The sequence below is a fragment of the Arachis hypogaea genome, chromosome 20, assembly GCF_003086295.3.
Source record: "Arachis hypogaea cultivar Tifrunner chromosome 20, arahy.Tifrunner.gnm2.J5K5, whole genome shotgun sequence".
NCBI lineage: Eukaryota > Viridiplantae > Streptophyta > Magnoliopsida > Fabales > Fabaceae > Arachis > Arachis hypogaea.
In genome coordinates this window covers 2,050,684-2,075,870 of record NC_092055.1, presented here as the reverse complement: position 1 = coordinate 2,075,870, position 25,187 = coordinate 2,050,684, and the positions used below count along the sequence as shown (strand labels likewise).

Below are 25,187 nucleotides of genomic sequence, written 5' to 3'. Positions count from 1 at the left end.
ATAATATATAGATCAATAGAATTAGTTTTTTTTATACTATTATTTTTATTGTATTATACTATAAAATTTTTTATGATAAAATTTTTTGTTTTAAGAATTATATAGATTGTTTTAGAATTAATTATAAAATAAAATTTTTTTTATTATTATTTTATTTATCCAAAAAAATATATACAAAAATTTTATATCATTAACTCTCTATGTACTGTGCAAGTTTAAATCTAAGAGGTCGCAGATTCGAATCTCTCTATCTTTAATTAAAAAAAATCTAAATCTAGATAGATTATATATATTTTATCTTAAGAAAACTAGTAAATATAATTTAAATTTAATGCATGTATAGTTAGAATTCAGAAATGAGTCACTAAGTACTAAAAATGTAATTTTCTCAATGAAGATGCAAAGGAATTGTTTAGGTAAACTCAAAATAGGATACTAGCATGCACAAAAAAACGAAAATGTTTGGTAATAAAAAAAAATAATAAAAAACGGTCATAATTTGCCTTATTTAGTATTCATTAATTATTGTGACAATTAATTAATACTAAATAAAACAAGTTCTACCTATTTTTTTTTGTCTACCTAACATTATTTCAATGACATGGCAATATATAATATTATATAATGAATTTATAAGTTCTTGCCCATCACGGGTCTGTCTTGTTGTAGTTGATGATTATGATACGTCCCAACTAAGCAAAGACTTTCACTTCACCATTCATACAACCATAAATTCATAACAATTCTAACTACAAACATTTTCAAGTCAAGTTTCAAGGGACCACTTTCTTTTCTGTTCGAAACTGTGTCAGTCTATGTACGGACATTGACAAGGACACGGGACACGACACGATACGGGACACGTTGATACGTGAATTTTAAAATCTTACATAACACTGGGACACGCATATATAAATTATAAAGTATTTTTTAGATAAATTGTAATGATATTTTGATATTTTATTGATATTAAAATATAAATTAAAATTTTAAATTATTTTTAATGTCTTATTTTAATTATATCAAGTATTTAAAATGTTTTTTGTTTTAATAAATAATAATATATACTATATCTAAATTTATTTTAAAAATATATGTTAAGAATAAGTCTGAACACGCGGACACGTGATGGTATTTAGGTGTGTTCAGGCGTGTCCGAAAAATAACTTTTATTTTTTATTAAGACACGGCTGGACACAGCAGACACGCGTGTCGGACGAGTGTCGGTGAGTGTCGTGTCTGAAATATGTCTAACATGCGGACACGATAACTCAACGAAGTGTCCGTGCTTCATAGCCGTTATTACATTTATCATTGCATGTGCTATTTGTGGCTATTGTTTTTTGATTTGTACGTTAATACCGACTTTTCATATGCTAAACAGAGCAACTCCTTGTTAGTGAGTCAAACCTATCAATTTTGTAGGAAGGTATCGTCACAACTCACAACTTTATATTACTTCATGAATTGCTTCCTTTGGTTGCAGTTATATTATAGTCATTATATTAAATCTTTGTAGTGGTTACTGGATCATCCAGAATTTCTCACAAACAAAGTTTATATTGGTGACTCATACTCTGGTATGCTTGTTCTTACAATTGCTAACAAAATTTCAAAAGGTAATGGCTCACAATAATGATCAATAATCACTTAAATTGTTTTCTTAAAAGAAAAAGTTCTCGTAAACTTCTTTTTATTTCATAACCTTCAAGGGTGAGATATTAATAATATCATTTAATATAAAGATTAACTGTAAAAAAAGAGCAATTATGATGTGTTTTTTTTTCAAGGGAACATTTTCCCAAAGTAAAGATAAGTAAAAGAAGCAATATATAGATAAGCAAATATTTTGCCTCCAACAGATCTCAATTTTTATCAAGTGGTGGAATTCAAATTTCATTAAAGTGAAGTTAATACATGCATAGGAACTATGAGAGAGAAATTGTTATTGATTTGATGGATGGCTTTAATGTCACACGCTACTTAGGGAAGTAAAAGCAACCCCATTTCAATTAATTTTTTCAATTACATCTAATTGCTTTTCTTCTAGCTCTATCTTCTCTTTCATCTTTCTTCTACCTTCGGTCATATCATTACAGAGAAAGCATGGAGGCTATGGCTAGACACCAAAGAGATGAAGATGCACGCTACAAGACCATGACAATGATGGCAAGAAAAAGAAAACTAAAAGTATGTTGTGACTAAGATTCTCATTCACTTCTGGTAAGATTTTGTGAAGAGATCTTGGCTTCTCCATACCAAAAATGGAAGAGAAGATCTCGTTCAGAGAAAAAGAATCTTGAAAGGATGGCTTGTCTCTGATTCTGCTCAACCACCACAGGAGGTAGCTACAGCTACAGGCGCTACGTGATGGAAGAGGCAGAAATTAGAGCAGATTAAGCTATCATCATCATGAAGCATCAAGGACCAGAAGTTCATCTTGGAGAGCAAGGCAATGATGAAGGGCTCGAATTGATGAAGATTGATGACCAAAAAAGGACTAGAGGTAATTGCATGTTGGGTTTTGCATGAGTTATCTCTTCTCTTTCTCTGACCGAACCGGTTCTAACTTGAAGAAGAAGAATATTGGCTTGGTTTATTTGGTTTCAACCTTGGAGACTTCTCCCTATAAGTAAGGGTGAACAGTTAGGGTTTAATTCAATGAAAGAAAAAAAGTGAGTACAGAGTTCTTATAATTCCTAAATTCTTCCACTTCCAAGACAAACTCCACACCCAATAACATCCATTCCAAAATCCACCATCACTTGTCTTATATTATACTCCCTATCTGAATCTGCATTCCCTTCTAAAACACCTTAGCTATATCTGGCTCTTTGAGTTTTAGGCCTCTGATTTTACTCCCAAACTTTGTGTCTATGTATTAGTTATACAATTGTTCTACATTATTGTAGATCAATATAATAAAAAATATTGTGAAGTTTTGGTTTTTTTTTTTATCCAAATATTATGTTGTGGATGTTTTCTAATTCCCTTGTTATAATAGAATTTTTCTTTATGTGTTTTATCATCTAATATAATAAATTATCGACAGGATGTGTCGACAAATAAATTATTTTTGTAATTATTTATCAATTTTCTTAAATTTAACTCATTTATCAAAATTAAATAAAAAAAGAATTAATTTTTTGTTTTATATTTTATCAAAAGCTTTTACTTAAGTAAATAAATTAATATATATTCATATAATATATAGATCGATAGAATTAATTTTTAATATATTATTCTTATTGTATTATACTATAAAATTTATTATAATATTTTTTTTGTTTTAAGAGTTATATAGATTGGTTATCATTTTATTTATCTATAAAACTATATGCAAAAATTTTACATCATTAATTTTTTGTGTACGGTACAAGTCTAAATTTAGATAGATTATATATATTTTATCTTAACAAAACTAATAAATATGATTTTAAATTTAATGCATGTATAGTTAGAAATGAATCAGCAAGTACTAAAAAATAAAAATGCTATTTTGTCCATGAAGATACAAAGAAATTGTTTAGGTAAACTCAAAATAGAATACAAGCTGCACAAAAAAAATACTAACAGACAAATTCAAAGACATGCCAATATATTATTATGGGTTAATAGTCAAATTTATTCTTAAAAGATCATCGATTTTTTAAATTAGTCCTCCAATGATTTTTTTAGTTATATTAGTCTTTGAAAAATAAAATGTAAGTCAAATTGATCATTTCGTTAGTTAAATGATGACATGTCATATTAAGTGTCACGTGCATTACTACTATATTATTCAATAAAAAGTGACTTTGATGAAAATAAATATTTTTAATAATTTATAACTGAAAAAAAAATCCTATATGAAAGAGTACATAATAAAAAATATATAATAAATTTGAGCTAGTATGTCAAAAGAATTTGTATATTTTTTATTCAATTAAAAATAAAAAATGACTAATTATATATATACACAAATACAAAATAAATTAATAAAATTTTAATTTTAAATTATGCTAACAAACTAATCAAATTTTAAATTTTAAACTATCTTCTTGGTAGTCCCAGTCGGTGATTGAAAAAGTGTCAAAAACCTTTTTAGCTTTTTACTCGAAACAGCAAAACCACTTCAGTCGCAGAAGCTCTTTTTCCAGCATGAATCTCTTCTATTCTGATTTTACTCCTCAATATCCTTATTCTCCTCCGAACAACTATGCATGGAACATTCAACAACCCACCGTTGAGAGATATCGAAATCAAATTAACTATGGCCGGAAAAATATGCTTCATGGAGATTTAAATCACAGCTATTTTAATTACGGTGATCCAACCCCTCCGTATGGTTGGGGTTTTCCAAATGATAATGGTGGTGCTCCTGTTGCTAACTTCTTACTGCACCAAACTGCTAGACAAAGTAATCCTTTTGTGGCCCCAAGCTTTTAAGATGATGATGTCAGAGCTGCTAGCTTCTTACAGCACCAAACTGGTAGACCGAATAATCGCTTTGCAACCTCACCAGTACGACCAACTAGTCGTGTTGCAAGCCCACAAGCATGGCCAACAAATCCCATTATAGCTCCACGAGCAAGACCATTCTGGTGTGAAATTTGTGGGGTTTGATTGAGTAGTTCCAAAATCATAGAAGAACTTAATAAAAAAAAGGAACCATCAGAATATGTTGAAAGGACATGAGCATACATTGAAAAGACATGAGAAATCCGAGAAACTTAGAGCTATAAGACGAGAGAGGGGAGCAGGTGCCAAATGCTTTTGGGAGTACAGTAGATCGGTCTAAGACAGTTCAAAAATTCTAGAGAATTCATGGGGAGACTTCTACTGTTCCAGCTGAAAATGCTGAAGAGGAATGTAGGGATAACTCCATAACTAGGGGTTATGACTCCAAGAGAAAAATTGGAGGAACTAATGGAAGGGGAATTGAAGAATAACTCTGTTGCAGAGGACTGTGAATCAAAGCGAAAATTTAGAGGATATGGTGGCTGTAATAACAAGGACAACACTAAGCAGTTAGCATCATCATGCAGAGAGTCATTATTCCAAGCTGAAAATTGGGGGAACTAATGGAGGTAATGGCAAGAAAAATTAAGCAGAGAAGAAAGGTCATCAAATCATCAAAATCTGACACCAATGCTCCATCAAATTGTGCAAATGCAGAATCTACCCCTCAAGTATCTATAGGAGCACCACCAAAGCAGTCTATGCCACTGCAGGTACTCTTGTTAGTACCAGCAGAGGGATCAAATTCTGAATCACAAAGTCAACCTCTTGTACTAACTAAGTCAGAAGTCAAGTTCCTACTGATGAAACAAATGTTCAAATGCCATCATCAATGTCAATGGAGTTCAATGTTCGTGTAAATTCTAGCATCAACAATGAAATTTTTTAGATGGAAATTGCAAAGTTGAAGAAAAGATGGAAGTACTTGACATCATTCCTGTGTTAATTTATGTGGAGTCTACAGTTCAAGTACCTTCATCAGTACCATCACAAAAATCTATAGAGGAATTAAATTCTGAACCACTAATTCAGCCTTTTGGAAGTTAAATTGGAACAGCAAGCATGGGAAGACAATGGACATTATGAGAGTCAAAATCCTACGCATGAAACAAATCTTTATCTTCCATCATCAATCTCAATGGAATTTGATGCTCCTGCAGATTCTAGTACCAATACTGAAATTTCAAATGAAAATTCCATAGCCAAAGAAAATATGAAAGTAACCACCAAATTAAACATACCCTCGATAGTTCAGGAAAACATTTGTTTTGTATGCGGTCATGGAGGCTTTGAGGAGGCATTGGTTTATTGCTACAAGTGTCAAATATGGGCATGGCATAGATACTATTTAGATGGACCTGTGATTTTCACCAAGGAAATTATATGGTTAACTTATGGTTGATTTAATAATACTCCAACAGTACTATTACATGCCCTCGAAGTCAACTTCAAAATTTTGCTGGCTTGCGCTTTTGAGGTTGGTGATGTATAAAGGAAGATATACTGTCTTTGTGATTGAAATTAAATGATATCTATGATCTTTATATCTAGGATTTGACTCGCACTTGCAAACTAGGAATCCATGATCTTTGTGGTGAAGTCTTGACTTCATGAAAACTACTGGAGATGTGAGAATTCTATAAGTATAAAACAATGATATCAAAGTACAACAATCTTCAACAATAAAAATATCACATTTTTTTTGTAGCGTTACATCAAGAAAAGAAAGCACCTACCTTATCAATAATGTTCTGTTTTGCTGTGGCTCTCCCATTAATAATAGACTGTTCCGAATCATTTTTTCCCATAAGCAACAAAAGTATCTTATTGAACCATCTTGAATCTACTGAGCATGTCTTATACATCTTGAACCTACTGAGCATGTCTTATATATACTCTGGTGGAGTACGCAAAGGATAATGACCCCAATAACTCCTATGATAAAATAAATATTATTAGTTAAAATAAATAAATATTATTTAGATAATATTAATTAAATCACTCTTAGATAAATAATTAGTTAATTATTAAAAAAATATAATATTAAATTATAATATTATTTTTAAAGTATATTTAATCTTTTTTATATTTCTTTTCGTATATTTTTTATATAATACTTTTTATAATAATCTATTTTAGTATATTATAATTTTTTACTATTATAATAAAAATTAATATTTATTTATTAAATTAAAAATAATATATAAAAATTAATATTTTTAAGTATTTTTTTATAAAAAATTAATATTTATTTATTAAATTAAAAATAATATATAAAATAATATATTTTAATATTCTTTTTAAATATTCTCAATAATTTTATTTTTATTATTATTTTAGATTCTAATTTTTTACTAGTTATGTTTTTATTATTATTTATGGTTAATTTTTTATTTAATTTATTATTTCTAATAAGAACAATAATACATATTTTAAAAAATAATAAACAATATACAAGAATTACAATAATAAATTTTACCATGTTAAACAAAAAAATATTCTATAATTTTTCTAATACTTTCAATATTTTTCTTTTAATATTATTTTAGACGGTAAAATTTTTTTATTTATAATTCTATTGTTATATATGATCAATTTTTTAGTTATTTTGTCTTTTTTAATAAGATTAATAATTCATATTATAATGAAATTATAATAAAAATTAATAAAAAATAAAAAATAAAATATAAAAAAAGTATTAAAAATAATAAAAAATTAGAATATTTAAAATAACTTAAAATAAATCTGAAATTAAAAAATTTTCATTAAAAATATAAAAAATTAAAATTTCTAATACATTTATTTTACATTTATTAAATAAAAATATTTAAAACCTTCTACTAACAACTAAACCCTAATATTAATTATCCCTGTCTGACACTCTAAGCAATAGAAGCAAAAGATTTTTTTTTTCAAAGATAAATATTATTTTATTAATATAAAATAAAAGTGTTTTCATAAAAAAGTACAAAAAAATTGGGTATTCCCATTTATCATCAGCTGTGACTGAAAGACTAAGAGCTTAAAGAAGAGTAAAGTAAGAGTAAAGAAAAAGTAGCATCTATCAGGTATGGTTCACGAGTTCACGCACTAAATTGCTAGCTTCTTTCACTATCTCTGGTGCTGGGCTTATTACCTTCTCAAAAACACACCGATTCCTCGCTTTCCAAGTGCTCTAACACAACGCCGCTATGAGGAGAGTCTTTTGTCTACCGTCGAATTGAGCCACTGCCCAGGATAAGACTCGTTGCCACCAATTGAAAAAAGTTTCTTCTTCTCTCATCCATAGGTCAGGGGTTATTAAGCTTAGGCTCCATATTATTGAAGACAGGGGGCATTGGAACAAAGCATGAGAAATTGATTCAGCCTCCAACATGCATCTTGGACAAGTGGCAGGAGTGGATGCGAACCGGCTATGAACTTGTTGCAACACCGGAAGCTTTTCATGAAGACTTTTCCATAGAAAAATCTTAATTTTATGTGGTAATTTCAACTCCCAAATGCTATTCCAGACTCTGTTGTGTATGTTCTGGGACCTCAATGAAGTAGGAGAATGAAAGAATCCATAAGCAATTTTGTATCCTGACCCAACTTCATATATACCAGATTTTGTCCAGCACCAATTAACTTCATCCTCCTCCTCTGTTGGTTTGATTGAAAAAATTTTATTGCATATATCAACTGAAAAAATCGACTCAATCAGATTTTTATTCCAACTTCTATCAGGATTTAGTAACGCATTAACGTAATACACTTGCATATTTGGCGGGATTGTGAGTGCATTTTGAGGGACATTAAGGGGCACTGGTGGTGGGAGCCAGGGGTCATGGAAGATGCGAACATTAGTGCCAGAGCCTATTTTCCATAACAAGCCTTTCTCGATCACCTTGCGCCCTTCAAGAATACTTCTCCAACCCCACGACGGTACGCTTCCTATCTCTGCATGTAGGAAATCTGTATATCTGAATTATTTAGCTTTGAGCATTCTTGATATAGTAGAATTAGGGTATTTCATTAGACGCCAACATTGCTTGCCCAGTAAAGCCAAATTTTGCGCCCTTAGATCCTTGATCCCCAGCCCTCCATCTTTCTTTGGTCTCGTCATTGTGTCCCATTTAATCCAAACCATTCTTCGTTCTGCGTCTTTTTGACCCCACCAAAATTGCGAGAGCATGCTATGAATCTCAGTCAACAGCGTGTCCGGGAACTTGAAACAAGAGAGTGTATAAATAGGAATCGCCTCCCCCACCGCTCTCAATAGCGTGTGCTTGCCACCTGATGACAATATACTTCTTTTCTAACCCATAATCCTCTTCTGAACTTTATCCTTGATAGCTCCAAAGGTTGCTTTCTTTGATTTTTGAACTATAGAGGGCAGTCCCAGGTATTTATCTTGTGCTCCGATATGTTCAATATTTAGTGTCTGAGCAACTGCTAGTCTTGTGTTCTGAGGAGTGTTGTGACTGAAAAAGATAGCCGACTTATTCAAATTGACTTTTTGCCCACTAAAACCCTCATAGGTCTCTAGCAATTCTAGAATGCTTTGACTTGTATTAGGTGCGCTCTTACAAAAAAGGATTGAATCATCAGCAAACAAAAGGTGATTAATTGTTTGGCATCTCCGATTAACTTGAACTCCTTGAATTAATCTGTTTTGATCTGCCTTGTGTAGCAAGAAGGAAAGTCATTCTGCACAAAAAAAAAGAGATATGGAGATAGGGGGTCACCCTGTCGGACCTTCCACAACAATAGAGTAAGAAACAGTCGTTACCAATTTCTTAGTCCAGTTAATCCATTTAGCATCAAACCCCAGCTTATCCATAATATACCATAAAAAATGCCATTCAACCCTATCATAAGCCTTGCTCATGTCTAGTTTAATAGCCATCTCATGCTCTGCCCCACTTCTCTTATTTTTCAAATAGTGCATACATTCGTGGGCAATTAGAATATTATCTGAAATGAGTCTTCCTTTGAGAAACGCACTCTGATTTGGACTTATAATTTTATTCATAATACCTTGTAATCGGTACACCATAACTTTAGAAATAATTTTATACATAACTGAAGACAAACTGATCGGTCGTACCTGAGTCATGTCACTGGCATCTGGCACCTTTGAAATCAAACAAATTTGAGTATGATTGAAGCTTTTTAAAATTCTGCCACTGTGAAAGAAACTTCTCACTGCCTTAAAAACGTCACCTCCAACTATATCCCAGAAAAAGTGAAAAAACTTAGCTGTAAACCCGTCATCACCATGAGCACTCTGAGCATGAACACTAAATGTAGCTCTTTTGACCTCGTCCATAGTTACTGGCCTTTGGAGCCTACGGTTCATGGAAGCTGTAACCTTAGACTCCAAATCCTCTAAGTATGGATTCGGATCAGCCGAACAAGAAGAAGTAAAAATATCGCAAAAGTAGTCCTCAGCTACATTTGCAATATCCTCCGGTTTCGATGCAATCTCATTGTCCCTCCCCACTAATCTCCAAATTCTGTTCCTTCGCATCCTTGATTGAAATTTCTGGTGAAAGAATCTAGTGTTCTGATCTCCTTCTTTTAGCCACTTGATTATAGATTTTTCTCGCCAATAGCTCTCTTCTTTCAAATATGCCAGCTCCAACTTCTCTTCCAAACTGGTAACCTCCTCTCCCCCATTGATTCCAACCACCCGCAACTCCTCTAGTTTAGCTTGAAGGTCCTCAATTTCTTTCCGGGAGTTTGAAGTTGCCTGTATATTCAATATTATTCCACCTCATTTCACTTGTACGGTCTTTTTCTTTTCTTTTTTTTAGTCAATATTTTTTGAAATTATTATTTATTTAAAATTCTAAATTTAACTCCTAATTTAAAAAAAAAGAGTTAAAAACTAACTTTATAACAAAAAATAATTAATATTAACCAATTAAAAAATAATTTCTCATTCACTTATTCTTTTTGGACATATTTCTCATTTATTTCAAATTACATTTTCGGAGGGTTGGACTTGTGTAAACGGTGAGAACAATTAGGGCCCATTATCTGACAGGATTTCATGCCTAAAAGAATAATGGGCTCACACTTGGGTTCTTGGCTGGCCTACTTTAGGCTTTGATTACAGACATTGGCACAATAATTTGTTTCAGTTTGTAATATGGCAAAAACTTAAAAAAATCCAACAAATACCCCAAAGCATAACAAAACTGAAACTGCACATAAAAATACGGAATTTTGACCAATATCAAACCACTATGATCATAGAAAATAGTGCATGTTTGTTTTTTAAAATTTAAACATATAAATAATAATTTAATATTTATAATAGTCAAATAATAACAAAAAAAAAAAGTATACAGTACCAACATATTATCTGCCAATTTATTACTAACAATAGTTAATTATTATATTTTAAACACATATATAAAGAGAGACAACTAGAAAATATATCTATAAAAACACTTCTATTAGACACAGCCATAAAAAAAATATTTTATTAGACACATCCACAAAGACACTTCCATTAAACATCATTATAAATAAGAGTTGGCAGAAGTTGGTAGAAATATTATTGGTAACGTAGTGGAATTGTAACCAAAATTACTAAAAAACTGATACCGCTAGAATTTCTTCCTTTACAGAAGTACAAAGTTTGACGAAATCTCATGCTATGGGTGACCGTGGCATATATCATATCATGCTTTTCGGTGATTTAATGGATTAAGAAAAAAGGAAAAAGATAAACTTTGTGAATCATTCAAATTATGTGACCTTCCACGTGCAAGATGCAAGTTGCAACCCAAGACTAATATGATATGATATATAGAGCACACCATTTTTCGATTAGGCAAATCACATCTATAAAACGTGCTTATTATATTAATTAATTACTAGTATTTTAATTGCAACCATCAGTCTAGTATAATTATTCAACACCATTCCGGACGGGTATCACGAGTACTTGGATTTGGAAGCTCCAATTAGAGTGACACTGACGTACTCAAACAGCAAAGAGAGACCATTAAGCCAAGTGACTTCATATGACTAGATTAGTGTCAGTTAATTATGTCACCTAAGAAAGAAATGCATATATGTTGTTATAGGAAACATTTCAAGTGCACTGGGAGTACTGGTGCTCCAGTTGTTTTATCCGTTGATCTGAATTATAAAAAATATATATATAATATATTAATTAAAATCAACAGTTAAAATAACTGGCCAATGAGTAATAGCTCAAATGATATAGTCTTCCCATACTCAATTAAGAGGTTGCGGGTTCGAGTCTCATATCTTTGGTAAAAAAAAAATAGTTAAAACAACTGTTCACCGATACTTCCCATTGCGCTTGAAATGTTTCCTAAGTTATATATAAGAAGAATCAACCAAAAGGCATAGCAGATACAGTGGAGAGGCCATTGAAAATGGCAAGGTCTACTTATTCAAGTTGTCACATTTGCCATGGGATGCTACTTCACATTCTTTTATTATCAGTACAGTTTTCAGCTCAACATGCAAACTGTGGCAACATAGTGAAGTACCTTCCTGGGTTTGAGGGACCCCTTCCTTTTGTGCTTGAAACTGGGTCAGTAACATATTCTATGGCCTATGGCCTATGCTTTCTTACTTTTGTGCCATTTTGCTTTCATGCATGATAATGATATTATCATATGTTTTGATAGGTACATAGGAGTAGGGGAAAATGATGATGTACAGAGTTTCTACTATTTCATTGAGTCAGAGAACAATCCAAGAGAGGATCCTCTCATGCTATGGCTCACTGGTGGTCCTGGCTGCTCTGCTTTCTCTGGCCTTGTCTTTGAAATAGGTTAGTGGCAATTTAGCATCATTGCTCAATATCAGAAAGTACAAATAAAAATCATTCTTTTAATCCTTAAGATAGTCTATCTTATGATGCAATGCAGGACCACTTGCATTTCAAGTTGATGAATATGATGGGGGCCTCCCTAAGTTGGTGTATAGGCCATACTCATGGACTAAGGTGGAGACAATTATCTACATTTTTGTTAGTTGAAATATGTAATTATAGCTTTGATTTTGTTCATTTCATCAGATCCTTTTAGATTCCTTTAGCTTTAGGGTTAATGGTTAGTTTCTTGTGTTTCTAAAGGTTATTTGTTGCAATTTTTGTGGCAGGCAAGTAGCATTGTATTTGTAGATTTGCCTGTTAATACTGGCTTTTCATATGCTAGAACAGAATATGCTTCACAACGGAGCGATTCCTTGTCAGTCAATCAAGCCTATGAATTTTTTAGGAAGGTATACTCAACTTTACATTCATGAATTGGCTTCTTTGTTTGCAGTTATTTTAATCAGTATGTTAAAATGTTAATATTATGTGTAAATATCTTTGTAGTGGTTAATGGATCATCCAGCATTTCTCAAAAACAAAGTTTACATTGGTGGTGATTCATACTCTGGCATTCTTATTCCTGTAATTGCTCATGAAATTTTAAAAGGTATAGAAGTTCATACCCACTTGATTGATTGTTTGTCTGTGTTGACAGTTTAATAATTACATAAATTTCCAATTTCCTTGTTTTCAGGAAATGAACAAGGCCTCCAACCATGGATAAATCTCCAGGTTTGATGAACAAGTAACTCCATATAAATTGTATTATCTTCAACGTTTTTGCTTTGATGATCAAATAGTTGCATTTGTTCACTTAAATATAAAGACAGTAAAAATTCGTCAAAAAAATATAAACAGAAGCTGAATGCAAACAAGTAACTAATGTTCTTTTCTTTAGGGATACCTGATGGGGAATCCTAAAATAGATGAAAAAGAAAAAAACTATCGAATCCCATTTGCTCATGGGATGGGACTCATTTCTGATGAACTACACCAGGTAGTTCACTGATAAGTTCTTAGCATTTTCTTTTTAAAAACGGCATTGAAAACTAATTTAAAAAAATGCTGATTGAGTTACTTCACTCAATGAAACAGTCACTGCAGAAACATTGTAACGGAGAATATGTAAATGTAGACATCAGAAATATTTTGTGTTCAAGATATCTCGAGTCCTATTTAGAGGTATGCAAATCAATTTTCGTTTTATTGCCCCTATTATCTTCTTTTAATTTTTCATTAGCTTGATTTATAGCCTGAAAACCATATCTGCAGATCACATCAGATATTAATATGGCCCACATTTTGGAGCCATTGTGTGAGTTGGACTCACAGAACCCATTGAAATCTTCTTGGAGGAGATCACTAACAGAGAACTATCCTTGGAAGTTAAATGATATTCATCTCAGATTACTATCCCGGAATTGTCGGGTAATCTTCCTATATTGTTGAATACTATTGTGCTTGGTAGGTGTTCCGACACCATAGCAGATCTCATCTGAGATCGACCTTCAGTTTCAGGTAACCCTCGAAACAGTAGGTGTCTTAACTCTTAAGACAGGAAATAGGACAAGACAAAAAAGTTGTGTCCCTATCCTTGTTGCACTGTCCTTCTTGGTAGATAAAAAGCCAGACAATTTTTACATTTTGACTATTCTATCTTCTTCTCCAAGCATGTTTATATCTCTTAGTGTCTGTTGATCTTCTAGCTTACAATGCACTGGTTGCTCTCAGTAAAGTCTGAAGCTAAAAACCTCTCTAATGCTTTTTGTTATAAATTGAATTCTGGTTCTATGACCAGGATTATGGATATCTCCTTAGTGGCTATTGGGCCAACAATGACAAAGTGCGCAATGCGCTTAAAGTGAGGAAGGTATAGCAGTGACTCATTTGAAGTTGATTTCCAAATGATCATTTGCATAATTATTAGGAGAAAATCTTGGCTGTATTATGTTGCAGGGAACTAAAAAGAAATGGCAACGATGCACCTCCCGTAATATGCCTTACAAGTTTGATATTTCTAGCAGCTTTCCATATCAAGTAAATCTCAGCAAAGAAGGCTATCGTTCACTGATTTACAGGTCAGTTTCCTCTGCATGCTTGAATCTTGCTGAGCTTGAGACATTTCAATGGAAAATAAATTTGATGTATTGATAACAGTGGGGATCATGACATGGTTGTTCCTTTCTTGGCAACTCAAGCATGGATAAGATCTTTAAACTACTCCATTGTCGACGATTGGAGGCCATGGTATACTAATGGACAAGTTGCAGGGTATTCATTCCTTTAACTCTAGAAAGATCTATTATGCAGTTGATTCTTTTCTTTTCTTTTTTACATTTATTGTTTGTTTTTATTTTTCCCCCACTTAAGCAGATACACAAGGACTTACTCCAATGCAATGACATTTGCAACTGTCAAGGCAAGATCTAGATCTCTCTTTTTGGACACAAATGGTGATAAGATGAGTTATTTGTTTTATAATGATGGATATGGTTGCAGGGTGGAGGACACACAGCACCAGAATACAAGCCTCAAGAATGCCTTCACATGTATAGTAGGTGGATCTCTGAGAGACCCTTTTAGGAACAAACCAAAGAAGATCAAACTACAAAGGTGTCTAGGAATAAGAAGTTATAATCAAGGAGCAGATTTCATTAACTTTATGCATCATTCAATCATCTGTTAGTGTAGTGTATCTTTCTCAAGATAACAATTGAAGAATATATAAACACTTTCTGTATATTGTATTGTATTATATTGGCTATTGACTTCACGTTTTATTTGAATATTATATAATATATAGCATGTGATCAGCCTTTTAATTTAATAATAGGAGTTTGTTAATTAAATATAATATTCAACGTCCCAACTAAGCAAACACAAAATTCCACTTCCCATTGGGTGCACACAACCTCGTTTGACTAAGCTGCTCAAATAGAAAGAGAGATCATAAAGCTCAAGTAATTTCATATTCCATTATTTTATTATTATTCTGTGTCATGTGTCACTTTTAATAGTATGAAAAATTGGCACAACAAAGAAATGCATAGCAGTTAAGTTACATATATATTGTGAATGTAAGTCTTTGTGACTACAATAAGAAGCTCCAATCAAAGGCCATAGCAAATGCTAGCAGAGAAAGTAATGAAGCCTTTGAAAATGGCAAGTTTATCTAATTTCATTTGCCATGGATTGTTACTTCCCATTCTTTTACTATTACTAAAGTTTTCAGCTCAACATGCCAAGTGTGGCAACATAGTGAAGTACCTCCCTGGGTTTGAGGGACCCCTTCCTTTTGTGCTTGAAACTGGGTCAGTAACATTTTCTATGGCCTATGGCCTCAGCTTTCTTAATTCATGGGATTTGGATCATGTACTTAATTAAACTTTGCATGTATGATTTTAATCAGATACATAGGTGTGGGTGAAAATGAAGATGTGCAGGCTTTCTACTATTTCATTGAGTCAGAGAACAATCCTAAGGTGGATCCTCTCATGCTGTGGCTCACCGGTGGTCCTGGCTGCTCTGCTTTCTCTGGCCTTGTCTTTGAAATTGGTATTTGCCTTGTATAAGATAACACAAAGTTGGTAAAATGAGAAAGTAAATAGTTAACTATCCATAAAGGTGGAAACTCAGGTGCAGTCGACTTCACGTGAAGTTAATACCTGAGAGCCGTTAGATGATTTGACTGATTTGACTAAATTTTTATCTAACGGCTCTAAGATATCAACTTCACATGAAGACGACTTCACCTGAGTTTTCACCGTCTATAAATCATTTAGTAAGTCATATATATACACAATAGTTATTAATTAATCTCTTACTTTATCGCTTTACCAACTTAGGCACTTTTGAGAAGTCAAATCTCCTGTGATTTAAATGTCAATTATATTTTGAGTGTTTCAGGTCCAATTACATTTAAAATTGAGGAATACAATGGAAGCCTGCCTAACTTGGTCTTGAGGCCACACTCATGGACAAAAGTGCAGATCATACCTATATATCTTGGCATATTCTTTTTCCATTTCACCAAATCCTTTAAAAGCTTTCCTAGTTATTTATGGCTAATAATCATGACATCTCTTCCACTTGTGATAGGTAAGTAGCATTATATTTGTAGACTTGCCTGTAAATACAGGCTTCTCATATGCCACAACAGAATCTGCTTCTCACCGGACAGATTGGTCATTAGTTCACCAAACCCATCAATTTCTTAGAAAGGTATCCCCAAAACTGTTGTGCTTTTAGTTTTTTCTTTATAGTTTCCTTTGCAATTATTATATCAACCCATTTTACTAGAATATTAACTCATGATGATCATGTTTTAAATGTTTGTAGTGGCTAATTGAGCATCCAGAATTTTTCTCCAATGAAGTTTACATTGGTGGTGATTCATACTCTGGCATTCCTGTTCCTGTAATAACTCATGAAATTTCTCAAGGTACAAGCATCATCTATGTTTGTCTGGAAAGCTAGACCTATTATAGCATATGAACAAGTATGTTACCAGATTCATTAATCATTCCACAAATTCCAATGTTTACAGCAAATGAAGAAGGACTACAACCATGGATTAATCTTCAGGTTTCATTTATGATTCCTTTCAAACAATGTATTCTTTTAAGAGCATGAATAGCCTTTGAGATGCTCTTTTCATCAGGGATACCTGCTGGGGAATGCTGCAACAACCCGAACTGAGAAAAACCAGGAAATCCCATTTGCTCATGGAATGGGACTTATTTCTGATGAACTCTACCAGGTAGTTACTTATAAGTGCTTGTGGCTTATTCTTTAAAAGTTGTATTGAAGAGCAAAATCTCCATGATGGCTGATCTTTATAATTTACTCAATCAACAGTCATTGCAAAAAAACTGCAGAGGAGAATATGCAAACATAGACATTGCAAATGTGTTATGTGCACAAGATCTGAAGTCCTATGAGGATGTATGTAACCAACTATTTCCATTGTCCCTTGTATCTTTATTTATTCTAAAATCTCTTTCTAAAATGAAAGAATTCTTCCAATTCTTTAGACCATATCAGGACTTTCTAAAGCCCATATTTTGGAGCCAAAATGTGAGTTAGGTTCACCAAAGCCAGTGGATGTTCCTTGGAAGAGATCTCTGATTGATAACTATTATTCATGGTCTAACAATAATCGACTCGCATTGCCACCTTTAACTTGTCGGGTAATCTTCCATGAATTATCAAATAAGAGATGTTTCCTTAATGCTTCTTTTCCATGCATATGGTGTTAGATATATAACTATTCATGCATCTCTCTGTTAATACTTCTCTAATGTTTCTGGTTTTAATTTGACTTTATCCTTCTCCATAATTAGAGTTATGGGTACTTCCTCAGTAGTTATTGGGCTAATGATGGCGAAGTTCGCAGTGCCTTGAACATACATAAGGTAAAGCTAACACAACATTAAAAGTAGTTTTATTGCATGGATGGTCAGCAGTGACATGAAAATGATGTTTTCATGTTTTCAATTCTTGCAGGGAACGAAAGCGAAATGGCAACGATGTACCTTTGATATACCTCACAAGGAGGATATCCCTAGCAGCTTTCCATATCATGTGAAGCTCAGTAAAAAAGGTTACCGTTCACTGATATACAGTGGCGATCATGACATGTTGATTCCTTTCTTGGCAACTGAAGCATGGATAAGATCTTTAAACTACTCCATCATAGATGATTGGAGGCCATGGCACACAAATGGCCAAGTTGCAGGGTATTCCCCTAATTATAGCTATGTAACTAAGTTGAACTTGTCCATAGAAAGCAAGTTATGTAGTTAATGAATGTTTGTTATTATGCAGATATACAAGGACTTACTCCAATGCAATGACCTTTGCAACTGTCAAGGCAAACCTTCTTTCCCTTTTGCTGCACTTGTGTGTAACTCTGTAACAATAATAATAATCATCATCTAACTTGCAGGGTGGTGGCCACACAGCTCCAGAGTATAAGCCTGAAGAATGCTTGAACATGTACAGTAGATGGATGTCTAGGATGGCTTTGTAGTAATTAACCAAATAAGACCAAGACATAATAGTATAATACTCAATTTGGTCCTTGAATTCGCATGAAAACTTCAATTTAGTCCCTAAAGTTTCAATTGCCTTTATTTAGTCCCCAAACTTTATGAACATAACTCATATTAGTCCTTGAAACAATTTTTAACATATAAATATTAACGGAACACTATCGTGAACAGCCGGATGTCACACTAAACTTTGTAAAATGATGTCGTTTTAGTTTTGGCACTCAAATAACCCAAACACAACATCGTAAATGGTGTTTATTAAAATTTTACCTAACAAAATAAGTGATACAATGCCGTTTTTGAACTATTTAAATGCCAAAATCAAAACTGCATCATTTTACAAGTTTTAACGTGACATCTAATAGTCTATAATAACGCTTCATTAACGATTTTATACTAAAAATCGTCTTAGGGACTAATATGAGGCACGTTTATAAACTTTGGGACTAAATAGAGGCAATTGAAATCTCAGAGACTAAATTGAGACTCGCGTGTAAATTCAGGGAGCAAATTGAGTATTATCTCTAAAACCAATTACAAAGGTGGTTACTGGGTAGGATAAAATGGTGTCCATTTTGTATCACAGTTATAATGAACCATTTGTGTACCTTTCTCAAGCTTGCAAATGGTAGTGCACATTGTCTATTCCTCATTCAATGGAGGCACAAAACATGAGAAGGTTAAAACCAAGAGCATACTGTCACCTAAAATCAAAAGTGAACGCTTATTTTCTTTTTTGGATAAAGCACTTGGTTTTTGAAAATATGCGTTCAACAAATTCAACAATCTAAATCTAAAAGTTGAGGAGGAGTTGTCACATTTTAGAAATTAGAAACCAAGAGCTTCATTTTAGAAATTAGAAAATAGTTCCCAGACGTTGGTCCAAATAACATTTAAATTATTAAATGATCTTGGTAACAAAATTTATTTTTTAAATTTTAATAATGGTCAAATAATCATTTTTTAAATTTTATTTATTAATTAGCTCTTCATATATTATTTTATTTTAAAATTTAATCTTTATTTTATAAATTATTTTATTATTTATCACTTATCTTATTTTCACAACTATATATATCATTAACAATTAAAAATTATAAAGAAACAGAATCTCCACTAATGGTGACATTAATTCTAGTTTATGAATACAATCATGAGGTCAATGTAAAATCAACTTCAACTAATTTAATTTTTAAAACTCAAATTTTATATTATAAAATTAAAATTCAACATTTATTGTTCTTTTGAATTGAAGAATAAGGAAAAACAATGTAAATCAATGAATTTTTATGTTTGATCTGTTAGTTTTAATTTGTTTGATGGCGTTAACGATTGAAAAATAGTGTTTGTTGTTAATTCAATCATTTTAGTTCAACAACAATCAGATAGTATATATCTATTTTGGGTCAAATAATTCTGATTAAAAACTCGTAACAATCGATTGTATAGATAAATAAATTGATTCCTTTATGCACATACATATTCAATCTTTATATGTGAAAAATAGTTTTAGTCTCAGTATGAAACTTTGGGTGATTTTAGATTATGGTTCTTCATCTTCATAACCCATCTCATAAATTATTTCTCCAACTATTCCTTTCGTCGTCCAACACAAGTCCAGATTTTTATTATTTTATTAATAACAACCATCCACTAATCACACACCAAAAGACTAATAAAAAAAAAAAAAAGAACATACCTATTTATATAAAAAAAAAAAAATTGGCTAATAGGATTTCGTAAGAATTTCAAATGCCCGGAAATATTTTTAAAACACATCCAAAATAAAAAATCTAAAATTTAAATTTAAACATTAAAAATGGTTATACAAAAATATGTATATTTATTGGATCCCGCTAGAGAGACAATAAACTATTTGTACAATGTGTACAATAACCATTTGAGTTACAAAATGAACACCTCTCATACTATGTACAATAACCATCCGAATACTAGACTCGAACTCTCGACCTTTCGGATCTAGCGCTCTAATACCATATATGATACCACTCATCCTAAAAGCTTCAGCTTATGGAAAAAGGTAACACTAATGATTATATCTCTAATACTTTCTAAACTTCCATTGTATACATTGTATAAATATTCCATTGGCTCCTCGTACTTTTCCATATTTATTTGTTTACGTATTTATTCTGAAATACTATTTCAATTGATTAATCAATACACCACTCGAAATCCCTATTTTTGAATCCTTATATCATAAATGAAAAGATGTGTATCACAAATAAAAGATGTGAATCAAATCGATGTATGGGTTAAGATAGTGAATAGAACTCTTTCTTTCATTATCTTAACTGAAAAAAATCTATAAAATTTAGAAATGGATAATAAGAGTATAAAGTATAGAACTAGATATGCATTGATACTATGGTACCTATCTAGTAACAATCAACATGCATACTAAATTGATTTTAAGATTCGCAAAGAAATTGAGAATTTAATCGTTCTTGAATTAAAAGAGCAAAATTTATACCTAATAAAAGAAATAAATTATTAGCCCTACTTGTCTTGTCTTTAGAGAACTAAAAATTCATGCTGAATCAGTCAAAGCGTCAATTTCGACTCAGCTACATTGCATCTATAGGTACTACCTTCCTCAAATTCGGCTACTTCCTTCCTCAAATCCTCAAGCCTGCAATCGGCCTCAAACTTGTTCAACATGATTAAGCCGACCTCTCGTACTGTGCCGATGAGAGCACCAAACATGGTGAAGCATGCGGAGGGTTTGAGACTGCGGCGGCACAAAGAGAGCAGCCCGCTGCTGATGGCCGGGGCAGATATGCCGTTCCAGAGGTCGTTCTTCTGACGAACAGAATACAAGGCGTAGTTGACGGTACTGTCGAGGGCATACCAGGCGGCAAACTTGCCCCCGACGCGGGGTGCATGGAGGAGAACTGCGTGGCAAGCGGTAGCGATATGGGTTGGAGAGCTGCAAAGGGACTTGAAGAAGTAGAAGGTGGATCCGCCGATTACGCCCTTCAAGAACCCAGAGCCCCCTGAATTGAGGACATAATCAAAGCATATAAGGTTTTCAAACGTGGAATTGTGTTTCTCCTTTTATGTTTTTTCCACCACAAGGGTTCTTAAAGGGTGGAAAAATTATTCTGCGTGAATTTTTTTTTGGTAATTAGGTAGGAGAGTGGTTTAAATAAAAAATTCAAAATGGATAGCTCATTTAATTTAAATTAAATTAAAAATTAATTAAAATTATATTAATTTAAATTTGTATATTTTACAAATAAGTAACATAAATTAGATTAAATTTCGAATTTTTTTCTCAAAATCGATTTAATTTAATTTAAACCGTACAATATGATATAAAATTATTTTTTATTATTATATTTAAAATTTTATTTATAATATGTTGAATTTATTATATATTTTATTATTATTGTTGATCCGTTGGGTATAACTCGACTCAACTAAAATTATACATAAAGAGTTACAAAAAAAATTATACATTAAGAGTTGAAGGATATTTACAAATTTGATTAATTAATATTATTAATATTATTGATATTATTATTAATATTATTAATATTAATAAACGGTTACTGACCGTTTAGTACCATTTGGTTGAAGGGACACAACCTTTTAAGGATTGTGTATGTTCAAAACATTGTGTCTATTGGCTAAAGGGACACAACTCTTTAAGAGTTGTGTATATTCAAAACATTGTATCTATTGGCAATAGAAAAGACACAACCATTTGTATACGTAACCAATCATAATTGCTATGTGCAATATGTATAAATAAGTCCTTGTTCACTATTTCAGAAATGACGTACTAAGTGTACCAATTACTCAACCATTAAGAGATTTTCTTTGTTCAAGAGAGTTGAGAATTTTTTACTATTGCTAATTAAGAAATTCTTAGGTTTCATTGTATCCTGGGAGAGTATTGTCATTAACCTTATAGCAACTAAGTGTGGGGACAAATATCTCTCTAAAGAAAGCGATCTAATCGTGCCTTGAAACCACTACATAAATATAAGATTTTGTCATCTTACCATCTTCATATACCCAACAATTTTAGAGAGATATTTCTTGAAGATGGCACAAGATCAAAACACTACGTTCAAGGTCATGAATCAAAGAATTTGTCAAGTTAGATCGCTTTCTTGGAACGAACTTCAATAGTTGGAAGGACAAAATGATATTTCTTCTTTCAGTTCTCAATCTTGCATATGTGATTAACTCATAGACTACACCAATTGCCAATGCTGCTGGAAGTTCCACAATGGAAGAGGAAGAAACAATTGTTCAATTGAAGAAGAAACATGATGCAGATACTATTGTATGTCGAGGTCATATGTTAATTCAATCACCATTGGAGATTTGAAAATCTTTGGAAGAAAAGTACAATACTAAACGACAAGGAACAGATAAGTTTACTATGATGAAATATTTTGAATTTGTTATGAATGATATTATAGATCAAATTCATGAATTACAAATCCTTGTAAGTAGACTTCGTGATCTACAAGTGATGATCCTTGAATCATTACAAGGTGAAGAATATTTTTCTAATGAATTTGATCACTTTTGTGAATTATATGGTATTGTGCATGAATCTTCCGCTCCATATACTCCGCAACAAAAATGACTTCCATTAGGGCTCTTATAGCATTAGCATCCATACATAAGCTTCATATACATCAAATGGATGTTAAAACGGCTTTTTTAAATGGAGATCTTAATGAAGAAATTTATATGGAGCAACCGGAAGGCTATGTGCTACCCGGAAATGAAAAGAAAGTTTGCAAATTAATTAAGTCTTTGTATGGGCTAAAACAAGCGCCTAAACAATGGCATGAGAAGTTTGATTCAGTTGTGTTATCAAATGGCTTCTCACATAATAGTGCGGATAAATGTATTTACTCAAAATTTACTAAAGATTATGGAGTAATCATTTGTTTATATGTTGATGATATGTTAATCATCGGAACAAATTTAGAAGGAATTCGTATAACGAAGGAGTATCTAACTTCTAAATTCAAGATGAAGGATTTGAATGAAGTTGATACAATATTAGGCATAAAGGTACATAAGAATGAAGTTGGCTTTACTTTAAGTCAATCTCATTATATTAAAAAGGTATTGGAAAAGTTTGATCATCTCACAATTAAAAAACCCAATACGCCGTATGATCCTAATCTTAAATTAGAAAGAAACATGGGAAGACCTATAGCACAATTAGAATATGCTAGTGCTATAGGAAGTTTAATGTATGCAATGCATTGTACTAGACCTGATATAGCATTTGCTGTGTGCAAATTATCAAGGTTTACAGGAAAGCCTAGCAATCAACATTGGAAAGCTATAACAAGAGTTCTTGGTTATCTCAAGAAAAACCATAAACTTGGGATTACATTATAGTGATTATCCTGCAGTTTTAGAAGGTTATTCCGACGCAAGTTGGATTACAAATCTTAGTGATAACAAATCCACTTCAGGATGGATTTTCACCATAGGTGGTGGAGCAATAAGTTGGGCCTCAAAGAAACAAACATGTATTACACATTCTACTATGGAGGCTGAGTTTGTAGCTTTATCAGCCGCAGGTAAAGAAGCGGAATGGTTAAGAAATTTGTTATATGATATAAAGCTGTGGCCACAGCAAACGACAGCCATTTCAATCTTCTGTGATAGTGAATCAACCATGTCTCGAGCATATAACAAGGTTTATAATGGAAAGTCTAGACATATAAGTTTGAGACATGAGTTTGTGAGGCAACTAATAGATGATGGTGTAATTACCATTACTTACATAAGATCTCAAGGAAATTTAGTAGACCCTTTGACTAAAGGTTTGTCAAGGGATAAAATCAAAGAAACTACTGCTAAAATGGGATTAAAACCTATTATTGCTAAATGATGGGAACCCAACATTATTCTAGTAGACCACTAGTTTCAAGGTTTAATGGGTAATAACAAGTTATTTAGCAATTGGAGCACTAAGGTATAGGATTTAGTGCTATTTATAATAAATTAGGAGGGTGAGTTTAAACTCTTAATGGAATGATAATATTATCTATCAAAAGATTCCACCTATATGAATATAAGAGTGGTGCCGCTCTAATCGAGAATTTTAGAGGTTTTATTCTCGTAAATATTCATGAAATCAGGATGAGCACAAGGCCATATAAGTGCTTAAAATTGTAAACTCTTGAACTTGGAGGGTATAAGTAATGTGTGTGATTTTTGGTACTAACATATGGAGTATAGGTTTAATCGATTAGACACCTATTACTTCGTTAGAACTTTAAAATTTACACTAAAAGAATGTTTAATCTTAGTGACACATTCTTTATGCATATACTTGTATGATATTTAAATTTTGTAAATAGTGGGGGATTGAAGGGTATTTACAAATTTGATTAATTAATATTATTAATATTATTGATATTATTATTAATATTATTAATATTAATAAACGGTTACTGACCGTTTAGTACCATTTGGTTGAAGGGACACAACCTTTTAAGGATTGTGTATGTTCAAAACATTGTGTCTATTGGCTAAAGGGACACAACTCTTTAAGAGTTGTGTATATTCAAAACATTGTATCTATTGGCAATAGAAAAGACACAACCATTTGTATACGTAACCAATCATAATTGCTATGTGCAATATGTATAAATAAGTCCTTGTTCACTATTTCAGAAATGACGTACTAAGTGTACCAATTACTCAACCATTAAGAGATTTTCTTTGTTCAAGAGAGTTGAGAATTTCTTACTATTGCTAATTAAGAAATTCTT

General features: G+C 32.2%; 2 protein-coding genes across 2 annotated transcripts; both read left to right on the top strand.

The window, feature by feature from the left end:
• The first annotated feature begins 11,825 nt into the window (after positions 1-11,825).
• On the top strand, positions 11,826-15,176 carry LOC112784277 (serine carboxypeptidase-like 13). Its single transcript, XM_029296527.2, has 14 exons — positions 11,826-12,061; positions 12,159-12,304; positions 12,402-12,478; positions 12,634-12,756; positions 12,854-12,956; positions 13,044-13,081; positions 13,248-13,346; positions 13,445-13,531; positions 13,622-13,777; positions 14,148-14,219; positions 14,306-14,427; positions 14,507-14,620; positions 14,723-14,768; positions 14,849-15,176. Exons 1-14 carry the CDS (start codon positions 11,901-11,903, stop codon positions 14,930-14,932), a joined length of 1,428 nt encoding a protein of 475 aa, XP_029152360.1. The 5' UTR covers positions 11,826-11,900; the 3' UTR covers positions 14,933-15,176.
• A 237-nt stretch (positions 15,177-15,413) lies between these two features.
• On the top strand, positions 15,414-19,092 carry LOC112784276 (serine carboxypeptidase-like 13). The gene is made up of 13 exons (XM_025827424.3): positions 15,414-15,660; positions 15,759-15,904; positions 16,256-16,332; positions 16,448-16,570; positions 16,688-16,790; positions 16,896-16,933; positions 17,010-17,108; positions 17,207-17,293; positions 17,383-17,538; positions 17,692-17,763; positions 17,855-18,087; positions 18,176-18,221; positions 18,297-19,092. The coding sequence occupies exons 1-13, from the start codon at positions 15,476-15,478 to the stop codon at positions 18,378-18,380; spliced, it is 1,449 nt and encodes a 482-aa protein (XP_025683209.1). The 5' UTR covers positions 15,414-15,475; the 3' UTR covers positions 18,381-19,092.
• Positions 19,093-25,187: the final 6,095 nt, after the last annotated feature.